The sequence below is a fragment of the Pseudonaja textilis genome, chromosome 1 (genome assembly GCF_049901715.1).
Source record: "Pseudonaja textilis isolate UNSWEBS1 chromosome 1, rPseTex1.2, whole genome shotgun sequence".
Lineage (NCBI taxonomy): Eukaryota > Metazoa > Chordata > Lepidosauria > Squamata > Elapidae > Pseudonaja > Pseudonaja textilis.
In genome coordinates, this window is record NC_141990.1 from 1,350,560 (window position 1) to 1,370,000 (window position 19,441).

The 19,441-nt window shown below is 52.9% G+C and overlaps 2 protein-coding genes and 1 long non-coding RNA gene across 3 annotated transcripts in view; 1 reads left to right on the forward strand and 2 right to left on the reverse strand.

Annotated features, from left to right (window-relative positions):
• PHF12 (PHD finger protein 12) overlaps positions 1 to 1,543 on the reverse strand; it is a 60,924-nt gene extending 59,381 nt beyond the window's left edge. The window contains 1 exon segment of the mRNA XM_087924163.1: positions 1,331 to 1,543. The gene's annotated coding sequence lies outside the window, so the exon portion shown is untranslated.
• A 6,353-nt stretch (positions 1,544 to 7,896) lies between these two features.
• On the forward strand, positions 7,897 to 8,560 carry LOC148127486 (uncharacterized). Its single transcript, XR_015740924.1, has 3 exons — positions 7,897 to 8,158; positions 8,282 to 8,378; positions 8,430 to 8,560. It is a non-coding gene; the product is annotated as an uncharacterized LOC148127486 (long non-coding RNA).
• Positions 8,561 to 14,852: 6,292 nt separating this feature from the next.
• Positions 14,853 to 19,441, reverse strand: part of SEZ6 (seizure related 6 homolog) — a 117,692-nt gene continuing 113,103 nt past the window's right edge. The window contains 6 exon segments of the mRNA XM_087922930.1: positions 14,853 to 14,952; positions 15,673 to 15,778; positions 15,897 to 16,017; positions 16,186 to 16,224; positions 16,484 to 16,499; positions 16,502 to 16,680. Coding sequence (XP_087779056.1) covers positions 14,914 to 14,952; positions 15,673 to 15,778; positions 15,897 to 16,017; positions 16,186 to 16,224; positions 16,484 to 16,499; positions 16,502 to 16,680 — 500 coding nt within the window. The 3' untranslated portion in view covers positions 14,853 to 14,913.

Below are 19,441 nucleotides of genomic sequence, written 5' to 3' on the forward strand. Positions count from 1 at the left end.
TGGGTCTACTTGGGAGTAGCTGGCGCCCTCCTCCTCTTTCTCATCCACCTCCCAGCCAGGAGGGCCCCAGCCCAGCCCAGCCTCCCTCCCTCCCTCCCTGGACTCGGGCCTCGGAGGCTGATGGGGGAAAGGGGGGGGGGGGACACACACCAGGAGGGGCCCAATGGGCAAAATGGCGCTGGAGGAAAAGAGGCAGCGATCCCAGGCGGGTTGCCATGATGTCGGCGCCCTGCCCGGAGGGAACGGGAAGCGGCCAGGATAACAGGCGGCAGGGCAGGGATAACGGATGGGCAGGGCCGGCGGGAGGAAGAGGGAGGTGGAAGTAAGGAAAGGGGGGAAAACGAGGGAAGGGAGGTGGATGGATGGATGGATGGCAGAAAGGAAGGAAAAGGGAGGGAAGGGAGGAAGGAAAGCGGGAAAGAAGGAAGGAGGGAAGGGAGAAGGATAGATAGATGGAGGAAAGGAAGGGAAAGGCAGGGTGGGAAAAAGGATGGATGGAAGGAAGGAAGGGAGATAGCGGTGGAGGGAAGAAGGAAGAAATAAGGGAAGGAAGGGGTTAGGAGGGAAGGAAGGGAGAAGGATGGATGGAAGAAAGGAATGGAAAGAGAGAGAGGTAAAGGGAAGAAGAAAGGAAAGAAGGGAAGGAGGGAAGGGAGAAATGGAGGAAGGAGGGAAGGAAAGAAAGGAAAAGGAGGGGAGAAGGGTGGATGGATAGAAGAAAGGAAGGGGGGAAGAGAGAGAGAGAGGTGGAAGGAGAGAAGAGAGAAGGAGGGAAAGAAAGGAGGAGGGAAGGAAAGGAGAAGGATGAATGGATGGGAATGAGAGAGGGTGGAAGAAAGAAGGAAGGAAGGGAAAAGGATGGGTGGATGGAAGAAAGGAAGGGAGAGAGGTGGAGAGAGGAAAGAAAGAGGGAAAGGAGGGAAGGGAAAGGAGAAGGAGGAATGGATGCGAATGGGAGAGGATGGAAGAAAGAAGGAACGAAGGGAAAAGGAAGGAAGGGAGAAGGATGGGTGGGTGGAAGAAAGGAAGGGAGAGAGAGGTGGAGAGAGAGGAAAAAAAAGGAAAGGAGGGAAGGAAAGGAGGAGGAGGAATGGATGCGAATGAGAGAGAGGCAAAAGGAAGGAAGGGAGAAGGATGGGTGGATAGAAGAAAGGAACGGAGAGAGGTGGAGAGAGGAAAGAAAGAGGGGAAGGAAAGGAGGAGAAGGAATGGATGCGAATGAGAGAGAGAGGGAAAAGGAAGGAAGGAAGGGAGAAGGATGGAAGGGGGGGAGGCAAGAGACGGAAGGAGGGGAAAGGAGGGAGGACCGGGCTCTCTCTCGCTCACTCACCAGCACTGGAGGTGGAAGGCGGCCGGGCAGTGGTCGCAGCAGAGCAGGTCGCCGCCCTCCTTGCAGCTGTCGCAGCTGTCGTGGTTCGTGGCCCGCCCGCTGCGTCGCTGGGCGGCCGAGGAGGAGGAGGTGGCCGAGGATGACGGCGGCGGCGCCGGGTGGTGCGGGTGCGGTGCTGCGGGTGCGGATGCGGGGCGCCAGGGGGCCGGCTTGGGGCCGCCGGCGGAGGGGCCCGTGCGAGACGGCCGGCGCGGAGGGATGGTTGTGGTGCTGCTGCTGCTGGTGGTGGTGGTGATGGTGATGGTGGTGCGGAGGATGCTGCTGTTGCTGCTGTTGCTGGAAGTGGTGCGCGGGGTGCCCGTCGCCTCCTCCTCCTCCTCCGCCTCCTCCTCCTCGCTCCGGCCGCCGGCTCCGCTTCTCGCTCCCGCCGCCGCCGCCGCCTCCTCCGTCGTCGCTCCGCGGGGGCCAACAGCGCCTGGATTTGCTGCGGGGGGAGGGGCAGCGGGGAGAGCCTCGGTCAGCCGGGCGCCTGGCGGGACCCTCCTTCCCCGCTCACTCCCCCGCCCCTCCCCCCGCTCTCCCTCCCCCCGCGCGCTCACCTCCATGAGGCCCCCGTGGTGTCCAGGTCGTAGACCACCGTCTTGGCCTCCATCCTTTCCCACATCCAACGGCGAGGGCCGGGCCGCAGCGCGACGCTCAGGCCGGGCTGGCGAGGGGGTTAGCCGCGGAGGTGTGGGGGTGTGGGGAGGGGAGGGGGCAGACTCTCCGGCTCGGCCTACCCGACGGGCCTGAGGGAACCCTCCGCCGCCTCAGCCTCCGCCTCCGGGACAGCCCGCGGGTCGGCTGAGGGGACGGCTGCCATGACAGGGGGGGGGCCCGCGCTGCCGCTGAGGGAGGAAGAAGAAGAGGAGGAAGAAGAGGAAGAAGAAGGTCGCCCCCGCCGCCGCCGCCGCCGCCTCACACGCGAGGGCCCCGCCGCCGCCACCGCCGCTGCCACAGCGTTCGTCGCGCAGGCGCACCGCCGCCTCCCCGCCGCCCCGGGAGCATGCGCGCGGCGGCGGGCCTCTGCCGCGCAGGCGCGGGGCGGACGCACCAAAAAAAAAAAAAACACAACACAAGACGCTTCGGGTTCGCTGGTGGGGGGGGCGGGAAGGAAGCGCGTTGGGTCCTCCGTAATGCGCATGCGCGAGGATACAGCTTTTTTTTTTTTTTCCCCCCTTTTCTCTCTGTTCCCCCTCCCTCCCGTTCGGCTCCGTTTCCGCGCCCCTTCTTGCCCGGTCTGTGTGCGCAGGCGCCGCGCCGCTCCCAGGCGGCCTCGATTTGCGCACGCGCGGCGACTCCGGCACTATTTTTGTTTCTTTCCCAGGATCTTTCTGCGCAATCGCGTTCCCCCCGTTTTTTTCCCCTCTTTCCGTTACCATTCTGATTTGCGCATGCGTCATCCTCTCCTCCTAAGCTTTGCGCCTGCGCGGAATGACCTTTTATTTTATTTTTTTAAAAAATGATTAATTGCAGATGTACAACCCCGTTGATGGTCGTGATTTAAAACAACGTCTTAAACACGGTTCGAGCTAATAACTACGCGAGGGATATTTTACTTGCTCCCTATTTTTTTCTGGACGCAGGTGCTCCGTTGCGCATGCGCGGGATCCGCGTTCTATACCAGGCAGTCGGGCGGTCGGAGTAACGGGAGCTGGGTTCCTTGACGCATGCGCAGAAAGGGCCAGGACGTGAGTCTGCGCACTACCGGCGAGCAGGACTGCGAAGGGAAAAGGGAGCAGTTCTTTTGTTCGCGCGCCGATTATGCCGGCCCTTTTCCGAGGCTCTGCAAAGGGCAGCGGCGGACCGGTGCTACGACAACCCTGCAGTGTAGTCCGAGGGATTTCCCATTACATAGCCGGAGAATGGTGGACTTGGGGGGCATCTTTGGGCCACAAGGAAGAGGGTGGGGCGCGCTGGAGCCTTAGGAAGAAGGTGGGGGCTTGCAGATCACAATTTACACCGGTACCCTTGGGGTGGGATTCAAAGACCTTAACAACCGGTTCTGTGGGCGTGGCCTAATTGGGGTGTGGCTTGGTGGCCATGACTGGATGGGCGTGGCTTGTATGTAAATATTTCTGTAAATACTGGATTTTTTTATATAAAAAAGAGCAACTTTTACCCAAAATCAGGCAAAGCAAAAATTGAGTTGCTTGCAGAATCACAGATTCACTCAGAGATCTACCTTTCTGCCATCTGCTACCTGAGTCTGCCCTCCGTAATAGAAGCTTCGGTCCTAAGGAAGGTTCAGCTCTGCTCTCAGGCCACTTCTCCTCCCCCACACCCCACCCCCTACCCTCTGGAAGGGTCTCTGGGAAGATAATGCATGTCCTGTAAAGCAGTTCTTATTCTCCAGGGTCGCAGGCTGGAATTGGGGAGGGGATCCTTCCTTGGGACCGCTTTGCTCGTGGTGGGGTGGGGAGGAAGCCCTGGGGGTGCATTGCATTTGCAGAAAGTGGAATTGGACGTTTCTTTGGGGGGGGGCAACAGAGGAAAGGGGGCACAAGGTGGGAGGAGCCAGAGGACAGGGTGCCACGCTGGGCGTTAGAGATTTTTGGGGGGGGGCGGGGCATGGAATCAGTTTTGTTCTTTGCAGAAAAGCTGGAATAATTAGCAGAATATCACGGTTCTGCAGAAGGCATCCAATCCCTGTTTGGGTGGGCCAGCACAAAAGATTGCCGTTCAGCGGAGTCCCCGGTGATCTCTTGAGCTCGGTTGTTTTCTGCTAACCGTGGAGGTAGTTCAATAGGAATAGAACAAGTAGAATAGAATAGAAAATAGAATAGGAATAGAATTAAGAACTAAGAACTTTAGAATTTAAATAGAATGGAATGGGATAGAATAGGAATAGAACTAGGAATTAAGAACTAAGAAGAATAGAATAGAGAATTAAATAAAATTAAAAATTATATATTGCAATGTCCTGCCTGTCAATGAATACTTCAGCTTCAACCATAACAGCACAAGAGCACACAATAGATACCAACTCAAGGTTAACCGCACCAAACTTGATTGCAGGAAATACGACTTCAGCCACAGAGCGGTCAATGTCTGGAATCCTCTACTGACTCTGTGGTTTCTTCCCCAAACCCCAAAAACTTTAACCGTAGACTGTCTACTATTGACCTCACCCCTTTCCTAAGAGGTCTGTGGGGGGCCTGCATAAGCGCACCAACGTGCCTACCGTCCCTGTCCGATTGTTTCTTTTTTTTTCTTATTCGTATCCATTTCATGTATTCATAACTGTGTTTATACTTATACCTATAATCTTATAATTGCTTGACAAAATAAAAATAAATAAAAAATAGAATGGAATGGAATGGAGAATAGAATAGCATATAGAATAGAATAGAATAGAATAGAATAGAATAGAATAGAATAGAATAGCATAGAATAAAGGAATGGAATTAGAATAGAGTAGAATAGAATAGAATAGAACAGAATATTGGAATGTAGAATAGAATAGAATAAAGGAATAGAATAGAATAGAAGGAATAGAATAGAATAGAATAAAGGAATAGAATAGCATAGAATAAAGGAATGGAATGGAATTAGGAATAGAGTAGAACAGAATAGGACAGAATAGAATAGAATAGAATAGAATAGAATAAGGATAGGATAGAATAGAATATGGAAGGGATGTCAAACTCAAGGCTTACGGGCTGAATCCGGCTCACGGGGTGCTTAAATCCGGCTTGCAGGGCCAGCCTGGAAATATCCAAGGATGGGGCCGCGATGCCCTGGCACCTAAAATGGGCGGGGGCGCTGCATCCTGTTTTCACCCTCCATGAAAAAAACAGGGTGAAAAAGGGCCCGAAAATGGCCGGCAGAGCGGTGCAGGAGGCCATGGAGGGTGAAAACGAGGTATGGGGGAGGGGGGGGCGTGCATGGACACCCCGCCGTGTCTCCTTTGGGCCGGCAGGGGTGCTGCAGGAGGCATCCGTCTGCCCGCCAGCCCGTGAGGGAGAACTACAATGCTTATCCGGCCCTCGGAATCCAGTTTGATACCCCTGGAGTAGAGAATAGAATAGAATACAGAGGACAAGAGAATAGGAATAATATTAGGAATTAAGAATAGGACAGGACAGGACAGGACAGGACAGGATAGGATAGGATAGACCGTTTCTGATAAATGGCGGTCCAGTTTCTTCTTGAAAGCCCCCTGAACTTCCAAGGTCAACTTCTGTTCCATCGGTGGATTGTTCTCACTGTCCAAAAATTCCTCATTTCCAGGTTGAATCTCTCCTGGATCAGTTTCCATCCATTATTCCTTGTCTGGCCTTCGGGTGCTTTAAAGAAAATAGCTTGACCCCTCTTCCTCCTCTCTGGGGCAGCCCCTCCCTCAAATATTGGAAGATGCTCTCCTGTCTCCCCTGGTCCTTCTCTTCCCTAGACCAGCCAGGCCCAGTTCCTGCAATTCCATTCTTCATATGTTTCAGCCTCCAGTCCCCTAAATCATCCTGGTTGCTCTTCTCTGCACTTTTTCTAGAGTCTCAACATCTTTTTTATAGTGTGGTGACCAAAACTGAATGCAGGACTCTAGGTGTGGCCCTTACTAAGGCTTTATAGAGTGGTATTAGTACCTCCCTTGACCTCGATTGTATCCCTCCGTTAATGCAACATAGGATTGCATTGGGTTTTTTGGCGGCTGCTGCACAACATTGGCTCCTATTTAGCTGGTTGTCCACTAAGACTCCGAGATCCCCCTCCCAGTTCCTGCTATTGAGCCTGGTTTCACCCGGTCTATTATAGGTGTCCTTTGGGACTTTCTTCCCTACGTGTAGGACTTTTTTTGTTGTTGGGGGTTCACAGCTCATTGTCCAAGGGGTGCAAACATATTCCTGGCCACAAAACCGCAGGAACCATGAAAAAGGGCCACAGATATTTTTGTTGTTGTTGAGAAAAGCTCTAGCTCCCTAGAATTGATAGTCCTCAAGTTACAACCACTTTAGGGACCGCTGAAAGTGACAGTGGCCCTGAAAAAAAAAAAGTGAATTAGGATCGTTTTTCACACTTATGACCATTGCAACATCCCCATGGTTGTGAGATCAAAATTCGGACGCTTGGCACCTGGCTCTTCCTCATGATGGTTGCAGTGTGATCTGGCGGGGGGTGGGGGGGTGTTCCATTAAACGAAGTCAATGGAGAAACCAGATTCACTTAACAACTGTGTTCCTAACTGAATGGCTGTGGTGATTCATTTAACCACTCTAGCGAAAAAGGTCGTAAAATGGAGCAAGGACTCATTCCACAACTGTCTTGCTTGATAACGGAATGTTTTGGGCTTCATCGTAGTTGGGAGCCCAGGATTTCCTCTCTGGGAAATCAAAATGGCGGCCTCTGGATTTCCCCCCAACCAAAATGGCGGCCTCAGCTCCCAGAATCCTCCAATCGGCATGTTGGTTTTCATATGGCCTCTGATATTTTTCCAGATCTTGTATCCTGTAGTGGCCCACTGGTGGCTGACAGAGCTGGCAGCAGAGTCAGACAGTAGCGAGGAGGTTGAGGAGGAACCTGGGCCGTTCCTGGAGGCCGAGGAGGGCTCGGACGAGGGCTCTGCGTCAGAGGCAGAGATGGGGCCAGGGCAGACTGGCAGTCATCAGCTGCCTTTGGGCTCGGACAGCAGTGAGGCGGGGGAGCTTCTGGAGCCGGTTCCCTGCCTGCGCATGCACAGAGCTGCCGAAAGAAAGGCACAATTAAGAACTCGGGGCCGACATGGGAGTAAGGCCACAGGTGGATGATGAATGGCCCCTCCCATCAAGATTAAATGAGGAGCAAAAGGGGAGGGGGGCTTTTGCAGAAAACAATTCATTCGTTCGTTTGTCCATTCGTGATGATCTGCCTGCATAACCCAGCCCTTCCCTGTCAGCACTGAGCGTGGAACTATTTACCGGGCAGCGTTCCAGGATTGATAAAGGTCTGAGCTCATGAGTCTACCGTCGCGAGACTGTTGGGCCAAGCCGTTGTCTGACTTGCGAACGAAATAAATCCACATTAATGTAATAAAAGAGGTTTTTGCCGGGGTTCAGAATTAATTTAGTGGTTTTTGGGGGAGGCTTAGGACAGAACACCTCCCTTCTGGAAAAGCAAGTCACCAAACCAGACCAGACTTTTTCTAAAACACCGGTTTATTCATCAAACAGTCCAAAAAACGTTGGCCCACCCACCCTTTCCCCTCACCCCCCCACCCCAAGATTTCCCCCTACCCCACCCCCACTTGCAAAGGGGGAAGGGACGAGCTCTGTAGTTTGACATTGAATGATAAAAAGCTCCCCTCATCTCCAGACCTCCCCCCCTCCCGGAGGGGACAACCCAGGGGGCTGGAGACCACCCTGGTCTTCCCCAAACGGTCCAGGCTTCTCATAGAGAAGGGAGGGGTGGATTTTGGAGGAGGGGAGGGAGGAGCCATGAGAAGAGCTGCTGCTAATCCATCCTCCTCCCAACTTTCGGGGAGTTACAAAACGAGGGTAAGGGGTGGAGAGATGCAAGCCCCCTTGGGATTCAAGGACAGGGACGTCTGGTCATTTGCAGGGAAGGTCTAGAATGGGTGGGCTTCAGCCAGAGTGTCCCCCCCCCTCTCAAAGGCCATGGGTTTCTGGGCCTTCTCCAGGCCTGGGACTGAAATGTCGGGGTCACCAAGAGGTCTATGTCCTTTTGTGGAGATCTGGAAGGAGGGGATGACCCCTCTTGGTGACCCAGAGAGTCTCCTTTGAAGGGATCTCTTCTAAGTTTGGAGGCCATGTCTGGAACAGGTTCTGCCCATTCTTAGGTGGCCAATTCTTTGTGGAGGTCCTTACTGAGACCTGGAGGACGAGACCATTCCTCTTGGTGACCAAGGGATCCTCCTGGATCCCTCCCAAGATTGGAGGCCGCGACTTGTAGCCTTTCCTAAGGGCCCAATTCTTTGCGGAGGTCCTTACTGAGACCTGGAGGATGGGAATCGTCCTTGGTGGACCCAAGAATTCTGGATGCCTCCTAAGACTGGAGCAGGGGGGGGGGTCCCCCCAAAGTGGGCTACTTTAAGACGTGTGGACTTCAACTCACAGAATTCTCCAGCCAGCTGGCTGAGGAATTCTGGGAATTGAAGTCCACGAATCTTAAAGTGGCCAAGGTTGGAGATCCCAGTTTTAATACAGGGTACAGGTGATTGAGGCCAGGGGCTTCTTGGCTAGTTGAGCCCACCTTCTCCTTCCTGAACTCGCTGTTTATGACCTGGAGTAAGAGGAGAATGGGAGAAGATTCCAGGTGGCCCTTCCACCTCATCAGGAAGGAACAAATGAATTGTTTACAGGATACGGGAGTTGAAGTCCACCAGTCTTAAAGTGGCCAACTTTGGGGACCTCTGGACTGGAGATAGGGAGAGCATGTCTCACAGCGATCCTGACCCTTCCTAAGTGACCGGTCCCAGCCAGCGTGCATGGAGGTGGACTGGCTTGAGGTGGGAGGGTCGCTTCGTGTGGGGAACCATGGGTCTCGGCTCTCTCCAGCGTCTGCAGGACCCCACAAGATCATCCATGCTTCTACCATCAAAAAAAGGTCATGGGATCCAGTTGCAATCCTGAAGATGATCTTAGCTGGGTCAAAGCAGGTTTTATATTCAATCCTTACAAGATCCGGCCTGATCCTTACTAAAGTGTTAGCTTAACAACCGTACATTTATTGATGGTTGGAAGTTTACAAAAGAACTAGAAAAAAAACCCGGCTTGGGACAATTTTTCACGCTTAACGACCGTTGCAACATCCTCATGATCCAAATTCAGAGGCTTGGCAAGCGGTTCATGTTTATGACGGCCATAGCGTCCCAGGGACACGACCTGCCACCAAGCAAAGGCCACGGGGAAGCCAGATTCACTTAACAACAACGTTGCTCTCATAGGAACTGCACCGAATCGCTTAACAACAGTGGCTAAGAACGGTCTTAAAATGGGGCAAGACTCACTTAACAACCATCTCACTCAGCAACATAAATTTTTGGGCTCAATTGTGGTCATTAAGTCAAGGGCCGTCAGAAATGGTGTAGGGTCTCCTGCTTGGGCCGAGGGGCTGGACTAGATGACCTACAAGGACCCCTCCAACTCTGATGATCTGTTAAAGCAATCTGTCTGTAGAAAAATACTGAAAGTGGATTTCAAATGTGTGTTGAGCTGGTGTCTTCAGAAGTGCCGCCGGACCCCAAAGATGGGAGGAGAAAGGTGTTAAAGACATGTGTGTGTGTGTGTGTGTGTGTGTGTCTAGGGCCCCTTTGGCTTGGGGGTTAGAGTGCAGGATTGCAGGCTGACTCTGCCCACTGCCAGCAGTTCAAATCCCGCCAGGCTCCAGGTTGACTCAGCCTTCCGTCCTTCCGAGGTGGGTAAAATGAGGACCCAGAGTGTTTGGGGGTCAGAGGCTGACTCTGTAAACTGCTTAGAGAGGGCTGTAAAAACACTATAAAGCAGTATATAAGTCTTAAGTGCTGTGGCTTAGGAAGGAGGAAAGGAAGGAAGGAAGGGGAAATGAAAGGAAGGGAAAATGAGAGGAAGGAAAGAAGAAGGCGGGCAGGCAAGCAGAGAAGGAAGGAAGAGGAGAAGAAAGGAAAGGAAATGAGATGGAAGGAAGGAAGGAAGCCATGGTGGTGGGGTGGCTAGAGCGTCTTAAGTGCTACGGCTTAGGAAGGAGGGAGGGAAGGAAGGAAGGAAGGAAGGGGAAAGGAAAGGAAAATGAGAGGAAGGAAAGAAGGAAGGGAAAATGAGGGAAGGGAAGAGAAAGGAAGGGAAAATGAGGGGAAGGAATGAAAAAGGCAGGCAGGCAAGCAGAGAAGGAAGGAAGAGGAGAAGAAAGGAAAGGAAATGAGATGGAAGGAAGGAAGGAAGAAGCCATGGTGGTGGGGTGGCTAGAGCGTCTTGGGTGCTATGGCTTAGGAAGGAGGGAGGGAAGGAAGGAAGGAAGGAAGGGAAAGGAAAGGAAAGGAAAATGAGAGGAAGGAAAGAAGGAAGGGAAAATGAGGAAGGGAAGAGAAAGGAAGGAAAATGAGGGGAAGGGATGAAGAAGGCGGCAGGCAAGCAGAGAAGGAAGGAAGAGGAGAAGGAAGGAAAGGAAATGTGATGGAAGGAAGGAAGCCATGGTGGTGGGGTGGCTAGAGTGTCTTGAGTGCTACGGCTTAGGAAGGAGGGAAGGAAGGAAGGAAGGAAGGAAGAAGCCATGGTGGTGGGGTGGCTAGAGCGTCTTGGGTGCTATGGCTTAGGAAGGAGGGAGGGAAGGAAGGAAGGAAGGAAGGGGAAAGGAAAGGAAAGGAAAATGAGAGGAAGGAAGGAAGGGGGAAAATGAGGGAAGGGAAGAGAAAGGAAGGGAAAATGAGGGGAAGGAATGAAGAAGGCGGGCAGGCAAGCAGAGGAGAAGGAAGGAAGAGGAGAAGGAAGGAAAGGAAATGAGATGGAAGGAAGGAAGGAAGCCATGGTGGTGGGGTGGCTAGAGCGTCATATTGCAGGCTGACTGCCCACAGCCAGGAAATTCGATCCTGACCACCTCAAGGTGGACTCAGCCTTCCGTCCTTCCGCGGTCGGTAAAATGACGACCCAGATGGTTGAGGGGGACAAGATGCCGGCTCTACACCGCTTAGAAAGGGCCGCAAAGCCCCGTGAAGCGGTGTGTAAGTCTTGAGGGCTATTGCTATGGGTATCTTCAGGACTGGATGGTCTCTTTGAGGTTCCTCAAGCGAGGCACCTTCACCAGGGACAACGGAGATCTTCGTTTGCACGGATAGTTGCCTCTGTCACCCAGCTGGGGGGCTTAAATGCCAGCGCTGGATCTTACTTCTGGGACCCCTACACACACACACACCTTCCTCAAGGTATTAAGAACAACTCTGGAGCGAGGAAAGTTGAGGTGGAGTTACAAGGGGGAGGTAAAGTTTCTCCTTGTGTGGTTTGATGGAAACCAGAACTACCCGACACCCCAAATGGTACACACACACACACACACACACACACACACACAACCTTCAGCTGCCACCTTCTGCAAATTGGTGGCCTTGGTCTTCCCAACCCCCCCAAGGATCAAATGCTCAGAGCACAGGCCAAGACCACCACGGAGTACCCCAACCCTCTCTGCTTCTGGTGGTCCTACATCCAGGGTCTTTAGGGGGGGGTCAGAGGTGGGATTCAGCCGGTCCAGACCAGTTCTGGAAAATTAATTTAAACCCAGATGTCCTTTTGGGGCTGGAAGGAACTGGTGTGCCAAGGAACCTGTGCTGGGAAACCTTGCTTTTTGGCTCGGTGAACCTGTCAGAAGACTTTGATCAAAGTTGGCATAAAGGAGATTTTTAAAGAACTGCCAGAGAACAGCGAGGGGAAGAGACCTTGGAGGTCTTCTAGTCCAACCCACAAGTGGGATTCAGCCGGTTCTCAAGAACCCGGAGCAGATATTTGGTGTAGTTTGTAGAACCTGCCATGCCCACCGAGCCACGCCCACAGAATGCCACGCCCACCAAACCACACCCATAGCTGATCGGCTGGGTCTCCTTGGGTTGCCCTACCCAGGAGAACGGAGCTGGAAAGCAGGTCAGCGGGGTGGGGAGGGAAGGGGGATGTTGCAGTATCCTTCCCCTGCCACGCCCATCAAGCCACGCCCACAGAACACCACACCTATCAAGCCACGCCCACAGAATACCACGCCCACCAAGCCACACCCATAGCTGATCGGCTGGGTCTCCTTGGGTTGCCCTACCCAGGAGAACGGAGCTGGAAAGCAGGTCAGTGGGGTGGGGAGGGAAGGGGGATTTTGAAGTGTATCCTTCCCCTGCCACGCCCACCAAGCCACGCCCACAGAACCGGAAGTAAACATGTTTGAATCCCACCACTGCTGGTGTGTGTGTGTCTCTCTTTGCGTCCTGGCCCCTTAAAACCAGGGATGAGAAACCCAAGGCCCGTCAGCTGGGTGGCCCCCCCCTCCCAAGACCACTGGTTGTGGGTCCCCCAAGGAAACCCCCACCCTCCAATCCCAGTATCCCCCAAATCAGCGGCAGAGTTTTCCTCCCCCCCACCCACGTGAAACGACGCCTCCAACAAAAACACTAAAAGCAAAAAATCTACCAAAATTCAGGAGCAAAGAGCCCGAAGCCCCCCTCTCTTTTTTTCTTCCTCCAATGTGTTTCTCCTCCCCCCCACCCCGGGGCCCCATCCAAGTTTGCTCAAACAGAAACAATCCTCAGCTTCATGGAAGGGACCTTGGAGGTCATCTAGTCCAGCCCCTCCAAACGCCTTCGGGCCATCCTGGAAATGGATGCTAAGAAAATTCTCCTTGTGTGTGTGTGTGTGTGTGTGTGTGTGTTTTCCCCACGGAGGGAGGGGCTGCTAAAGGCCTCCTTGAGATGGTTCGTAGCCTTCCTGCCGAGCCAGGAATGAGGAGGGGGCAACTGCAGTGGGGACGGGACCGTCGGTGGAGAAATACCGGAGTCTTGCGGACTTCAAACCCATCCCGTTTCTCAGTTTGCCTCTGCCGCAAATTCTGGGTTTTTTTTTTTTTTCCTATCTCTTTATTAACCCGGTCCAAGTTGGCATTTCCCCGTGGTTCCCTTTCCAGGTCCGAACTGGCTCAGCTGCTTGAATCAGGACCGATCCAGGAGAATCTTTTTACTCAGGGTTGAATTGTGGGGTCCTTGGTGCTTCTCTGAGCTGGGTGGTTTCCTTGCAGACGTTTCGTGACCCAACTAGGGAACATCCTCAGGGAAGGAAGGAAGGAAGGAAGGAAGGAAGGAAGGAAGGAAGGAAGGAAGGAAGGAAGGAAGGAAGGAAGGAAGAAAGAAGAGGAAGATAGTTGGGTCCTTGGTGCTCTCTGAGCTGGGTGGTGTCCTTGCAGACGTTTCGTGACCCAACTAGGGAACATCCTCAGGGAAGGAAGGAAGGAAGGAAGGAAGGAAGGAAGGAAGGAAGGAAGGAAGGAAGGAAGGAAGGAAGGAAGAAGAGGAAGATAGTTGGGTCCTTGGTGCTCTCTGAGCTGGGTGGTGTCCTTGCAGACGTTTCGTGACCCAACTAGGGAACATCATCAGGGCTGGAAAGAAGGAAGGGAGGGAGGGAGGGAGGGAGGGAGGGGAGGAAGGAAGGAAGGAAGGAAGGAAGGAAGGAAGGAAGGAAGGAAGGAGAGAGAATAGGAAGATAGTTGGGTCCATGGTGCTCTCTGAGCTGGGTGGTTTTCTTGCAGACGTTTTGTGACCCAAGGAGGTAACATCATCAGTGCTAAAAGGGAAGAAGGTTTGCATGGGAGGAGGAGGAAGAAGAAGAGGAGATGGAGGAGGAGGAGGAGGAGAACGAGTCCTTAGTGCTGAGCTTGGTTGTTTCTTGCAGACGTTTCATTACCCTGCTAGGTAATGCAACCCCGCACGAGATCAGTGCTAGAAGGAAGTGAGGTTTGCAGAAAGGTGGCGGAGGAGGAAGACTGTAGAGTCCTTGGTGCTCTCTAAGCTCGGGGGTTTTCTGGCAGACATTTCTTAACCCAAGTAGGTAACATCATCAGTGCAAGGAGGAGGAGGAGGAGGAAGAGAATTGTGGGGTCCTGGGTGCTCTCCGAGCTGGGTGGGTTTCTTGCAGACGTTTCGTGACCCAAGTAGGTAACATCATCAGTGCTAGAAGGTTTTGTGGGGGGGAGAAGGACGACTGTGGGCTCCCGGGTGCTCTCTGACTGTGATGGTTTTCTTGCGGACGTTTCATTACCCTACTAGGTAACACCATCCACGCTCGGCCGAGCAAAAGCCTGCACCTCTCCCTGGAGACCCAGCGCACGGTTGACTCCTCCGCCTGTTTGTTTTGGGGGAAAAAGTGGAACTATTTCTTTGCCCTCCCGACGGACGGAAGGCCCAGTTTGTCCTCCCCAACTCAGGCGTGCGGGGGGAGGGCTGCTTTGGGCCGGCGTCCTGTTTGGAAGGCAGAAACCAGCCCATCCGGACGAGCAGAACCGAAGAAGCTTCTGGGATGGAAAGCGAAAGGTCTTCAAAGAGGGGGTAAAAACAAACCCAGAACCCAGAACGTCCGGCTGCCTTTTTTTGGGTTGGGTTGGGTTGGGGGTGGAAAGCCCCTCGGAGGACAACCGTGGCCTGGAGGATGGAGAGGAAGGGTCCAGTTTGCCGGAGGAGTGGGGGGCGAGCAGGCTGTTCGGTGGTCTTGTCCCGGCCTTGAAAAAATGGGTCGGGGGCCGGAGAATCCCATGACGGTTGCTGCAGATGGTCCAGGAAGCATCACTTGGTGAGGAGCATTCCTAGAGAGGCCTCGAGGGACGGTGGGAGGACCATCGGGGGTCAGGAGGACCGAGACCCCCACCCCTAGCTGAGGAAGGGTTGGTGGGGGCTGCTGCCGTTGCCGTGGGGGTCCTGGAAGGGGAGGCACTGTCTGTCAGCAGCCCCCTCCCCTCCGCGGGAGGCTGGTCCCAGGAAGGTCCGGCTGGGAGGTATTTACAGGTCCTCTCTCAGGGCGGGGAGGGGTGGGGCAGCCTCCATGATCCCGGGGTGGGTGGGTAGGTGGGTGGGGCCTGCCCCCGGCTCCTCCCTGGAGGGGGGTCTTCTGCCCTAGATGGAGACTTCATAGGCTGCCGCTGGGATCTCCTGCGGAGAGAAAAACCTGCAGAAGGTTGGGCCCTTGGGGTCGGCCTCTCAGCCCCCCACCCTCACCCCAAGGGACGAGTTCAAGGTGGCAGCCCCTCCCCCAAAACAGAGTGTGTGTGTGTGTGGGGGTCTCCCAGTGACTGGTCCAAAGTCACCTAGCTAATCACCAGGAGACGGTGAGTTCTAGTATTGAAAGCGAAGTTACTCTGTCCCTCTTTCTCTCTCTGTCCTTCTCTCTCTCCATCCCTCTCTCCTTCCTTCTCTCCCTCCCTTTCCCTCCATCTCTCTCCCTCCCTCTCTCTCCCTCTTTCTCTTTCTCTCTCCCCTTCCCTCCCTCTCTCCCTCTTTCTCTCTCCTTCTCTCTGCCTCTTTCTCTCTCTCTCTCTCTCTCCTTCCCTCCCTCTCTCCTTCTTTCTATCTCCCTCCCCTCCCACTCTCCTCTTTCCCTTTGTCTGCATCTCTCTCTCTCTCCCTCTTTCTCTCCCTCTCTCCTTCCCTCTCCCTCTCTCTCCTTCTCTCCCCATCTCTCTCTCCCCTCTCTCTCCCCCTCATTCTCTCTCTCCCTCTCTCTCTCTCCCTCTCCATCTCTCTCTCCCTCTCCTCCTCATTCTCTCTCTCTCCCTCTCCATCTTTCTTTCTCCCCCTCCAAACACACCCACACCCCTATATCCCACTCCGTGGACCCTCCTCTCGCCCGACTTGGCGCAACCGGGACCAGAAGCCCCCCCCCACTTACTCCAGTCTCATAGATGGGGTTGTCAAAAGCCGAATCATCCGCCATGTGGTGGCCGTAGGCGTGTGAAGCGGACAGAGGGGCCGGCAGCGACATCTTCCCCTGATGCCTGGGCAGCCCCAGAGGAGAGAAGGAGACTGCGGTCAAGACACACATGGGGAGGGGGGAGGGGGCTATGTCCCCCCCCCACCCCCTTCCGGTCAAGCTCTCCAGCCACCGCAGCTCACCTGGAAATGCACAGGTAGACGGTGCCCAGGAGAAGCCCAACGGCAGCCACGGGTAGGAAGACCTCAAAGGCCACGCTGGAGCCTCTCAAGGGGTCCCTGGCGGGCATCACTTTGGCCACAGCTGCAGGAGGACACGGGAGGCTGAGTTTGGGGGGGGGAAGGGGTCCCCTGCAGGGCAGCAGAGGGGGAGGGAGAGCGGGACCCCCAAAAGCTCGTCCCTTAGAAGGGGGAGGGTTGGTAGGGAAGCCTCCTGGCCAAAGGACGTTTTTGGGGATCCTCCCCGCCTTACCGTCCAGTTTCGGGTTGGCATAAAACTCATCGTGGGAAACTAGAAAGGAAGCAGAGCGGGGGGGCGTTGGGGGGGGCATTGCACGCCCAGCCAATAAGATGACCACCAAGCCACACCCACCCGGTCACATGACCACCAAACCACGCCCACCACCTAACCCACGCCCACAGAACCGGTTGTTAAACCATTTGAATCCCACCCCTGGCTTTTGGCGCACAACCAAAAGGTTCGCCGTCACTGGAGTAGAGGATTCCGGATAGCTTACCCTCCCCCCCACGACACCCCCACGGAGACTGACCAGCTTTGCAAAGCGGGGAGGGCTGCTCCAGCGTGAGGGGTGCCCAGGCAGGCATCGGAGGATGGCGTTGCCCAGTGGCAGGTAGCCAGTGGCACAGGTGAAGCGCAGGGTGGTCCCGGTTTGGTAGAGCCGCTTTTCGGGGTGCTGAGTGCTGTGTTCAGGTCCGCCCGGATTGGTGCAGGGTTCGTAGACCTCGGCTGAAAGAAGAGAACGGCAGGATTCTCTCAGGGTAAGGATCTAAGAGCTGACCAGCTGCTAGGATGATGGGAACGGGTCAGTAAGGTTTTTGGGGCGATATCACTTTAAGAACCTGTAATAGGAGGCCCTATTGGGATGTATCTATCTTTCCATGTGTGCATTATTACTGATTGCTGTTTGTTTGAAGTCTGACTAAAGTATGTGTATGTACACTTTCTTCGTATTTAAAACCAGGGGTGGGATTCCTTTTTTTTAAATAACTGGTTCTGTGGGCGTGGCTTAGGTGGTAGGTGTGGCTTGGTGGTCATGTGACTGGGTGGACATGGCTTGGTGCTCATGTTATTGGCTGGGTGTGGCTAACTCAACATCACTCACATCGAGACACGCATCTCCTTGCCTGGCCTTTCATAACTGTGCGGATGCTGCAACAGTCGTAAGTGTGAAAAACGGTCATAAGTCACTTTTTTCAGTGCCATTGTAGCTTTGAAGGGTCACTCCACACAAGCAAAGGACCAGCAAAGGAGGGGAAAATAACTCCAGAGACATTCCAGAGACAGGAAGTCTAGTCCTGCCAAGAATGTAATAAGGATTATCAGAGAGGCAGTTTCTGTAAGCAACCCCAGAATGTTTCCTTCCTGCCTTCCTTACAGGATTAGCCCTGTAATTTCTTCTAACAACCGGTTCTCCAAACTGCTTAGAATATTAACAACCGGTTCTAGCGAATAGGTGTGAACTGTTAGAATCCCACCCCTGGATAAAACCACTATTTAAATGAAAACCTGTTTACTGTATTTGCTCCTGGGTTGTCTCACATAATCACACTGTGCGCACTCTGATACATTCATTCACTGAACAGTCATTCATTGAATATTCATTCATTCTCTCAGGGTAATAATTTAAGAGCTGACCAGTTGCTAAGATGATGTAATGCTGGGAAACGAGTCAGCAAGGTTTTTGGGCCGATATCACTTTAAGAGCCTTTAATAAGAAAAGGCCCTGTTGGGGAGTATCTCTCTCTCCATATGTGCTGTAATTGCTGACTGCTGTTTGTTTGAGGTCTGACTAAAGTGTGTGTGTTGTGACTCCGGGATTTGAATCTGGTCCGTCAGCAGATGGGAGCTCGAGTGAAGAAGACCTGGCACTGAGATTTGAGCCTGCATTGTTGAGTGATTTTGAAGGTAGCCAGGATGAGGAAGTGGACTTAGCTATGAGAGATGAACCTAATTTATTGAAGGTGTCAGACTCCTCCGCCGAATCTCCCTCTCTGATTACACAGCAGCCGGGAACAGATAATCAGGAAAACGTGAGAGAGGTTTCAAGTGAGGAGGAGGACTTTGAGGGATCTTGGCTTGACGTGAGAAATAGACGGAGATTGAGACGTCAATCTCAATTGGGAAAGAAGCGTCAAGCCAGTGATTAAGTAATGAGACTAACACGCCCGCTTAGGGGATAAAAGGAAACGGATCGGCTTGAGAAATTTGCCAGAAGCAAAGTGTCTTGTTAGAGCGAAAGTACTGTGAAGATTATCTGAGGCATTGTGATTTATAGGCACTTCAGCTTTGCCAAACAGATTTCAGAATTACTGCTGAGGACTGGAAAAAACCTCAGCAGTTCTCTTCGTTGGGGTTTGTTTTTGGTTGCTTATATTTTTGGAACTTTAGAATTTTGATTGCTCACCTGTGAATACAGGTGAGACATAACATGTGTGTATATATTCTTTGTAGATAGAAGCACTATTTAAAATGCAAACTTTTGTTTACTCTGTTTGCTCCCGGGTGGTCTCACATAGTTACACCCTGTGCATTCGGATAGATTTGAACTCCTTTCTGGCCTGGTTCTGATTTTCCTCCTTGATTTTTTTTTTAGATTTATTTTACTCAGGAGAAACAGTTTTTTTAAAAAATAGTGTTTCTCAACCTTGCAACTTTACGATGGGTGGACTCCAACTCCCAGAATTCCTGTGCTGGCTGGAGAATTCTGGGAGTTGAAGTCCACCCATCATAAAGTTGTTACTGAGTGAGAAATACGGCTAGTCCTCTCCTGTACAACCGTTCATTTAGTGACCGAAGTTACAATGGCATGAAAAAAGGGACTTAGGACCGTTTTCCACACTTACGACCGGTGCAGTATCCCCCTGGTCACGTGATCAACATTCCGACACTTGGCAACTGACTCACAGTTATGATGGTCGCAGGTTCCCAGGGTCCCCTGTTCTCTTTTGTGACCGTTTGACAAGCAAAGTGAATGATTCACTTAACAACATTAACAACTACAGGGATTCACTTAAGAACCATGTCCAGAAAGGTCACGAAATGGGGCAAGACTCAATGTATTAGCAACATAAATTAGCAACACAAATATTGGGCTCCGTTGTGGTCGTAAGTTTGAGGACTAACTCTACTGGTTTAGAAAATGATCCTTGGACTAAATTTCAGCCCGAGGGTCATTTTCTAAATCACTGCAGGTCGTCCTCAAACTTATGACCACAACCGAGGCCAACATTTCCATCACTAAGCAAGACGGTGGGTGAGTTTTGTCCCGTTTTAATGGCTTTTCTTGCCACTGTTGTTAAGTAAGTAACATGGTTGTTAATCATGTGACCACGGGGAGGTCGTAAGTGTGAAAAACGGTCGTAAGACACTTTTTTCGAGGAACTTTGGATGGTCACTGAATGAATCCATGGTCGTAAGTCGAGGACTGCCTGTATTTCTTTGGCCTCTGGTCACCATCCAAGGCTCCTGCCCCCCCTCTGGCTAGTTC